This window comes from Lissotriton helveticus, chromosome 9, assembly GCF_964261635.1.
Source record: "Lissotriton helveticus chromosome 9, aLisHel1.1, whole genome shotgun sequence".
Classification (NCBI taxonomy): Eukaryota; Metazoa; Chordata; class Amphibia; order Caudata; family Salamandridae; genus Lissotriton; species Lissotriton helveticus.
The window spans coordinates 150,036,928-150,045,787 of NC_136070.1; the positions used below are offsets into that span (position 1 = coordinate 150,036,928).

At 47.3% G+C, this 8,860-nt stretch overlaps 1 protein-coding gene across 1 annotated transcript in view; it reads left to right on the forward strand.

Moving 5' to 3' along the window:
• The window catches only part of FKBP3 (FKBP prolyl isomerase 3), a 56,620-nt gene extending 48,413 nt beyond the window's left edge, over positions 1-8,207 (forward strand). The window contains exon 7 of the mRNA XM_078659676.1: positions 7,881-8,207. Coding sequence (XP_078515802.1) covers positions 7,881-7,935 — 55 coding nt within the window. The 3' untranslated portion in view covers positions 7,936-8,207. The remainder of the gene's footprint in view (positions 1-7,880) is intronic.
• The last annotated feature ends 653 nt before the right edge of the window (positions 8,208-8,860 follow it).

Consider the following 8,860-nt stretch of genomic DNA (forward strand, 5'->3'; position numbering starts at 1 on the left):
CGCCGATCCGAAACAGCCGGCGTCGACGTCTGCTGCCGCGCAAGGAGGGCGTAGCGCCCCTAAGAAGGATGCTCCTACGCCTCGGCCGGAAAGGCCCAAGTGATCGACGCTCGAGTCTTCACATGTTAGTGGATCGAGATCGTCTGTCGGGTCGATGAAACCGTCAGTTTCCTTTACAAAGCAGGTCTCGGACTCCCTCAAACGCATCAGGGACAAGGCTTCGGCGGAAGAACCAAAGACACCTTCCACCCCGAAGCAATCGGTCCCAACGCTAAAGTCTTCGACGCCAATCCTCTTCACGTTGCCGCCGAAAGTGGCACCGAAGGCCTTCTCACCACGATCGGTGCCAGAAACGCACTTGCAGGGATCTGCGGGGTCGAAGCCAACTCACCCGGCTGGGGGCTTGAAGCATCCACCACCCTTGGTAGAGGAACAGTCGGAGCATTTCATCGATGCCGACACCGGGAAGCTTACGCTTTACAAAAGAAAGATCACGGCAACACAGCCTTTGGAGTCATACACAATTCCTCTAAAGCGCAAGAAGCCTGCTTCAGATTCACCAGTCTTGGTCGAGCCAATGGTGTCTCGGACTCCACGAATTGCCACACCCTCACCCACTTATTCGGATGTGGAGGATGCTGGGGATGAGGACGAGGAATACAACTTTCCTGCCAACACGGATCCTGATGAACAGGACTCATGGACAGGGGCAAGAGACCAAGGGGATCCGCAAACCGCCCATGACCCTCAGGTGTACAACGTCAAGACCTCTCCCACTGAGGATTCTGCGGCATTTAATTCCTTAATTGAGAGGGCGGCTAAGAACCACGACGTTCAGCTGCATGCTGACCCTGTTGAGGTGGACTTACTCTTTGACACTTTTTCAACAGCTGAAAAGACTGTAAAGACTCTCCCAATGCTAAAGGGGGTCCTAAAACATGCTGCGGACATTTTTAAGGAACCCACGCGGTCAAGGGTAGTCAACCCTAGAATTGAGAAAAAGTACAGGCCGGCACCTGGCGATCCTACCTACATCAAGGGCCAGTTGCCGTTGGACTCTCTAGTCGTTTCTAATGCCCGCAAAAAGGCGAATACGTAAACCACTGGTGAAGCTCCTCCCCCGGACAAGGAATCCAAAGTGCTGGAGGCATCAGGCATCAGGAAAGAGAGTAGCAGCTCAGGCAGCCAATATCTGGCGTATCTCTAACACGCAAGCACTCTTGGCTAGATACGACAGGGCACACTAAGACACACTAGAGACCCTGTTGCAACATCTCCCAGACCAATATAAAGAGGCAGCGGAGATGAGTTTCCCTTCCTGGATAAGCATCTCCAACGCTTCCATTAAGTGTGCACTAGATGTTGCGGACACTGCAGCCAGGGCAATTAACACCAGTGTGATGTTGAGACGTCAGGCATGGCTCAGAATCTCCGGGTTTAAGCCGGAGATACAGACTACCATCCTCAACCAGCCGGTAAACCCTGACAGATTATTTGGTCCTGAGGTGGATACCACCCTGGAAAAAATAAAGGATACCGAGACTGCTAAGTCCATGGGAGCTCTCCAGTCCCAGGTGGGTCAGAAAGCTTGTCCAGTACGGTTATTGTCTGGAGTTGACATCCACTCCACCCAACATGCCACCAAAACACCGTCCTATGTCCACAGAGCATTTGCACTTATTGCAGCAGGAGGTACTAGTCATGCTGCAAAAAGGGGCAATCGAGCTCGTGCCGGTGGAGGAAGAAGGCACGGGAGTGTACTCCCTGTACTTCTTAATCCCAAAGAAGGACGGGTCCCTCAGACCCATTCTGGACCTCAGACCCCTGAATCAATACATTCTGTCAGAACACTTCCATATGCTCACACTGCAGCAAGTTCTCCCGTTGCTCAATCAGGGAGACTTCCTCGCAACCTTGGATCTCAAGGATGCCTATTTCCACATTCCACTGCATCCATCACACAGAAAATACCTCAGGTTCACCATTCAGGGTCGGCATTATCAGTTCAAGGTCCTCCCTTTCGGGGTGACCACAGCGCCCAGGGTGTTCACGAAATGCCTTGCGACAGTGGCGGCGCATCTCAGGAGGCAGAACGTTCACGTTTACCCTTATCTGGACGACTGGCTTGTCCAAGCAAAGTCGGCCCAGCAGTGCGCCGCCAACATGTCCCACACCATTCACCTTCTTCACAATCTGGGATTCTCACTGAATTACCCAAAGTCGCACCTTCAGCCAGCCCATGTGCGGCAGTACCTGGGCGCGACTATAAATACTCTGGCAGCCACGGCTCAGCCGAATCCTGTGACGATCGACAGCATTCAGTGACTGATCCGAAGGTTCAGACCGCAACACTCGCTTCCAGCAAGAGTGTTCATGCAGTTGATAGGCATGATGACCTCCTGCATCTTCATAGTCCCGCACGCGAGGCTACATATGCGTCCGCTCCAAGAATGCTTGGCTCATCAGTGGACTCGGGCTCAAGGACAGTTGAACGACCTAGTGTTGGTGACCGGTTGGGCATACAACTCTCTGCATTGGTGGAATCCACACAACCTTTGCAAGGGCCGGACTCATCTCTCCAGGGATGAGGAGCTCATGTACTCCACTACACGGTGCAGGGACTATGGACTACGCAGCAAAAGAAGATGCACATCAACTACCTAGAACTGATGGCAATCTTCATGGCATTGAAGTCATTCAAAGTACATCTGGGCAAAAAAGTCGTGTTGATCCGGACGGACAACATGACAGCCATGTACTACATTCAGAAGCAGGGAGGGACGCACTCTCCACAGTTCTCATCTGGCTCAGAGCATGTGGAAGTGGGCCATTCAGAGGAACATCTTCCTCATGGCGGAACACCTCCCGGGCAAGGACAATCAGATGGCGGATCTGCTCAGCAGACACAGCCATCAAAGGCACGAGTGGGAGATACACCCATCAGTACTCCGCCCGTACTTCCAGCAATGGGGTCATCCGGAGATAGACCTGTTTGCCACAAGGGAAAACGCAAAATGCCAAAGCTTTGCCGCCAGGTTCCCTCACCCACAGTCGCAGGGCAATGCGATCTGGATGAACTGGTCAGGCAGATTTGCGTACGCTTTCCCCCCAGCACCTCTCATACCGCTAGTGGCACGAAAGCTAAAGCAGCACTCGATTACACTCATCCTAGTTGCTCCAACGTGGGCACGCCAACCATGGTACACCACGTTTCTTGAACTAATCGTGGTACCGCATCAAAGGCTGCACCTCACACCCAGGCTTTTGACGCAGAACCGTGGCGACATTCAGCATCCAGATCCGCAACAGCTTAACCTGGCGATCTGGCTCCTGAAGTCTGAGTTTGGCTACCTTGACTTGCCTCCTGAATGCATGGATATCATACGGGAGGCAAGAAAGCCCACCACCAGAGCTTGCTCTGCAGCAAAATGGAAGCGGTTTGTCATTTACTGTACTGAACACAACATCAACCCGCTAGATGCATCCACTCCCAACATCATCTGTTATTTGTTACATCTTTACAAATGCAATCTAGCATATGCTTCCATTCGGATACACTTATCCGCCATAGCGGCTTATCTCCAAAACAGGCAGCATCTCTCTGTTTTCAAAGTGTCTGCCATTAAAGCCTTCCTAGAAGGACTGAAGCGGGTCATCCCTCCCAGGACCCCGCCAGCTCCTGTATGGAACATCAATGTGATCCTCACTAGGTTGATGGGCCCACCTTTTGAGCCTCTACATTCATGTGAGATTCAGTTCTTGACGTGGAAAGTGGCTTTTCTCATTGCCATTACGTCTCTACGACGTGTTAGTGAGCTACAGGCGCTCACTGTACAAGAGCCATTCATTCAAATTCACTCCAACAGGGTGGTGCTGCGCACTAACCCTAAATTTCTTCCTAAAGTGGTTTCGCAGTTCCATGTCAATCAGACCATTGAACTGCCCGCGTTCTTTCAAAATCCAGAGACAGTAGCCGAACGAATGCTCCACACTCTTGATGTAGTACATCAAGGCTCGTTTGACATCGATAGGACCAAAGACTTTAGGAAGACACAACAACTCTTTGTTGCCTTTTCAGCCCAGCACAAAGGCAACCCCATTTCCAAAGCAGGTATAGCCAGGTGGATCGTTAAGTGTATTCAGATTTGCTATCACAAGGCTAAGCGCACTTTAACGGTCCCTCCCAGAGCCCACTCCACCCGCAAGTTGGGGGCCTCCATGGCTTTCCTTGGTAATATCCCTTTGGAAGATATTTGTAGAGTAGCCACGTGGTCTACACCACACACATTTACTAAACACTACTGTGTAGATGTGCGCAGCAAGCAGCTGTAGGGCAGGCTGTTCTTAAGACACTTTTTCAAACATCTGCAGCTGGCACAGGCGGCCGCCGTTAATGGAGGGACTGCTATTTATTCTATGCTATAGATATGAATTCAGCAGCCCACATGCCTCAAACTGAATATGCTACTTACCAGTATGCATCTGTTCTTGGCATGTAGGGCTGCTGACATTCATATCGCCCGCCCTCCTCCCCGGCGCCTGTAGGGGCTGCAGAATTTACACTTACTCTTAGCATGGTCATCGCTCACACTGTTACACTCCATCTTCGCCACAATGGCTAAAAACAATCTGGGGATGGAGTCGATGCCCATGCGCACTGTAGTCCAGGGGAGGAGCCACCTATCTCGTGATACTTCGAAGACTCTTCCAGGACAACAATGTGCAATCATCCGGACCCAACACTAGGTGGCGATCTATGCTATAGATATGAATGTCAGCAGCCCTACATGCCAAGAACAGATGCATACTGGTAAGTAGCATATTCATTTTAATTTAAGCTGGTAAATAAGGGTGCAAGTATTCAGTACATCCCCTATCGACGCTCCAAGGCAGAGGGAGGGTACCTGTTAGGAAACTATTAGACCATGATTGGGACGTTGGAGTAAAGTAATTACATTGTGTGCTATAATTAAGAGGGAAGCGGTAGCCGCAGCTTCCCCAGTTTAGTGGTGATGAAGCAGAACCTTCATAGGGTTAAAGGCATGGCAAGGACCAACATTTTGGGTATTATATAGCATGGTAGAGAGCACATTCACGTAGGCTTGATTATAAAATGCAAGACAAAATATACCATTCTCTAATAAAGAGACACAAATAGTGACATATGGAAAATTTAACAGCAAGGCTAATCTACAGATAAAAGCCAGCAGTGGCTGAGATGTCAGAACGCCATGAGTAGGGGAGAATGTCCTAGTGATCGGGAAATGGACGGACTAATCGACTGGGAGGGAGAGGGGGGAGGGAGACGGTATCCCTGGCACAGTCTATTACCAGGAGGTACAGACCAACCGTGAAAAAGGAAAAAAATCGAAGACCGCATACGCCCAGAGGGGCGTTATAACTAGTGTCTGGCATAACATAATTCATAAAAAAGAAATGGTACATGGATTAGGAAGAGTGCTAAACGGCAGTGTCCGGAAACATGGAGTTATACGCCGCCAGAGCTAAGGTATTAGTTGGCGTTGGGGTACCCGGGCGCAGCTCGACAAAGGAGTTTACCTTGGAAGTATAATCAAACAGTGGAGACAACTATCGGGGCATGATTGTTTTTCTTATATCCGTGACGTATAGCACTTTATAAAGAGATTCTTGGGCAGAGTTGTTTTCTCTGTCCTAGGAAACTCCGCTTGCCAGGAGAGGGGCCCTACCATATTGGAAGTGGGCAGAATGGTGCACCCTGGGATGCCCAGATGCTATACTTCTCAAGAAATGTTCAGTGGGTGGGAGGGAACCTGGTAGCCCATTAGCTCCCAACTATATCCTGCTTTGAGGTAATTTTAGGAGCATAGATAGCCTGTGGCACCCTAAACTCCTAACTCTACTGGAAAAGGACAGAGGGACTGCTCTGCTGCACCGTGGCACCTGCAAGGATAGACTTCACTTGTGTAGACTGCATCTGGTGGCTGGCAAATCAGGACTGTGCCTGCTGTGTCCTGCTTGAGGAGATGTCCTCTCCAGAGTCTAGCCAAAACCAAGAGACTCCAAGAGTCAGTGAGCTGCCGCCTTTTCACAGCACTGGGACAGGACCACTGAGCAGCCTGCTGAAGAAAGTTGGTAGCCAAAAGTCTTCATCCGCTGTCATGCAGACCCAGGAACTGATGCAAAAAGTAGCACCATTTTGCTGAACACGGGAGTGTCGTAAGAGCGCAACTGGGACCCCAGAAGACTACCACATTGTATCTAGAGCATCGTTGGGAATCTTTAGCATCCTTCATTGCTTGAATCAGGACCACTTCTATAGGAAAACCCTGTAAGGGATAGAAGTGCCTGGAACGGACTGAGACTGCTTCAGCTGCCGAGGTAACTGTTTCTGAGGACCTTGCTGGTCCCTTGACTGACTCCCAACTTGAGCTGGTCACTTAAAGTAACTCGGTGACTGCATTCCAACTGGCCCAAACCTTTTGGTGAAAAAGTTTCTAAGTGACAAATGTGTTGAATCTGTCAATGATTGTGTGCGGTTGAGTGAAATAACCAGATTTACTTTACCTTGTAAATTCAATATCTCCGGAACCCTCCGGTGGATTTCTTCCATTGTGATGTCTAAACATACATACAAATACTATCAATGTAGTAATTGGTGTCTGATTGTTTTGTCAATTTCTTCAGTTGTCTTAGTGGAGTTTACATGCTTTACACTTATTCCTTTGTGTAAGCTGTGCTGCTCAGAGCCACCGCTACCCAGGTTTGAGCTGAGGGTTTGGCAAACAAAACCTAAGGGCCCTAAAAAGTATATTACACAGTGAGGATGTACAACCACACCATATAATACCTCATTTCCGAACACACTATTTGTTTTAAGATGTCCAGCTTTAGGTAATTTATATCTTGAAATGTACCCGGTTTACTGTATTTTTCCACAGTTCTCACTTTCTGTAAACAGGCCTATACATTTTGTTCTCATCATGTCACTTTTACTGTACTTTCAGAGCTCAAATATCAGGCTCTGTCTTCTAAAGAAGCTTTGTGTTTACTTTCCTATCTGATAGTCTACGGTGTGTTAGAATGTTTTTTTTTTCTTTTACTTTTGTGCAGTGTTTTTTCATCTAATTTGCTCTCCCTACCTCTGTCGCAGCTTCTGGGTTCTGCTAGCGCCGTTATGCTTTTAGGTACTGCGTGCTCGTTGAATTTATTTTACTTACTAAATGCTTATTTTGAAGTACACAACAAAATTTAAATGTCTGTAAACAAACTGCGCAAATATTTCCTAATATATAAGAATTAGGAAAGCACAAGGGAAGTAATTTTTTTTGTTGTTGTATTTCTGAAGAGTGGTGGGAACCAACAAATCAATACACTAGGTGATGTCATTTCCATACATCACCTTTGTGAGCTGTATGGGGTTATCCGTTAAACAGTATGCCTGTGCAAAAGTAATTGTCAGTGTGTTGTCTGTAATGGTAGTGCGCTACCACACCATGCATACTCCGCTCTAAGCCACTTCATGCCACACTGCTGTACCCCTTTTCAACACTTTGTCCCTATGATACACTACTCCATCCTGTGCCACTCCATGACTCTGCTCCACTCTGCCCCTCCACGCCACTCTATTTAACTATATGCCAATCCGCAACATGCTTCTCTGCGGTGCTCCTCCCAGAGAGGTCTGCTCTAGGCCACTCTGCTCCTCTCAAACATTCCTCTCTAGGCCTCTCTGGGACACTCTAGACCCATCTGCTCCTCTGCGACACTCTAGGATCCTCAATGGGTATTCACAGCTTTTTATAACTTGTTAAACTTTTGCTTGGTGTCTGCTTTCTATGCATTATTGGTAAATAACCGTTTCAGATCTATGCTAATTTCCTTGACTCGTGTGCAAACAGAATACCACCTAATGCAAAATTAATTTTTGAAGTGGAGTTGGTGGATATCGAGTAAGTGTTACCTGTGCGATTCTTTGGTGAACCAGAAGATTCAAGCTTCAAGACTGCAACATCGGCTATTTTCACTGCAGCCAATATACTTGATTTTATCTTGTTGTAAATACAGCGAATGAAAAGCTTGTACATTCAGTTTGTGTTCTACATTCTTGTAGGACACTTAGTGATAATCCAATATTACACAAACGCATACGTTATACCTATATCTTTTCATGGTAAACCGTGTCTGTCAATTTAATTGCAGATAAATAAAACTATCTATTTGTTTAATCTCTGAAAATTATTTAAAGGTGCACTGCTCTCGCCTACCGTTTTGCTTGTAAAACAGTGACATGTTGAACACTTTTTCTTTGTGTCGCTGTTTAACTTCTCTGTTTTATAAGTCACTGAAAAGAGGAAATGTAGTGGCCCGTGAACAGACATAGGATGCGCTTTAAAACTGTGACCTAAGCATTGGACTTTAAAACTGTCTGAATAATATTGGGCAGGATCACTTCCATTGTATTTCCCACACAAAGCTTACCATTGTCACTATTGTATTCTTTCATAAAGCTCTGCATGCCACCTTTCATGCACTACAGCTCACCATAGGGTGGGGTAAACTCTGTTCATTTAGGTTTAATGTAATCTTCAGAGTGGCTAAAAGGTTACATTTTCTGGTATTTTTTTACATCAGTGTAATTAAGTCTGCCCTCTGGTTTGGGCTTAGGGCTTCCGGGGTTCTCATGGTCTTGGGTTATGCTAACATATGTTAGCTGTTAGGAGGTATGCTAAATGATCCAGTGTTCCATCATGGAGTGATTTGTAGTCTTCAGATTGAGGATTGCCAACATCTACAGGTTTCACAAGTTAGGTATTTACCTTCTGCTTGGGTATAAAAGGTGTTGGGTGATTTTACATTTATGTATCAAGAAGGACCCCTT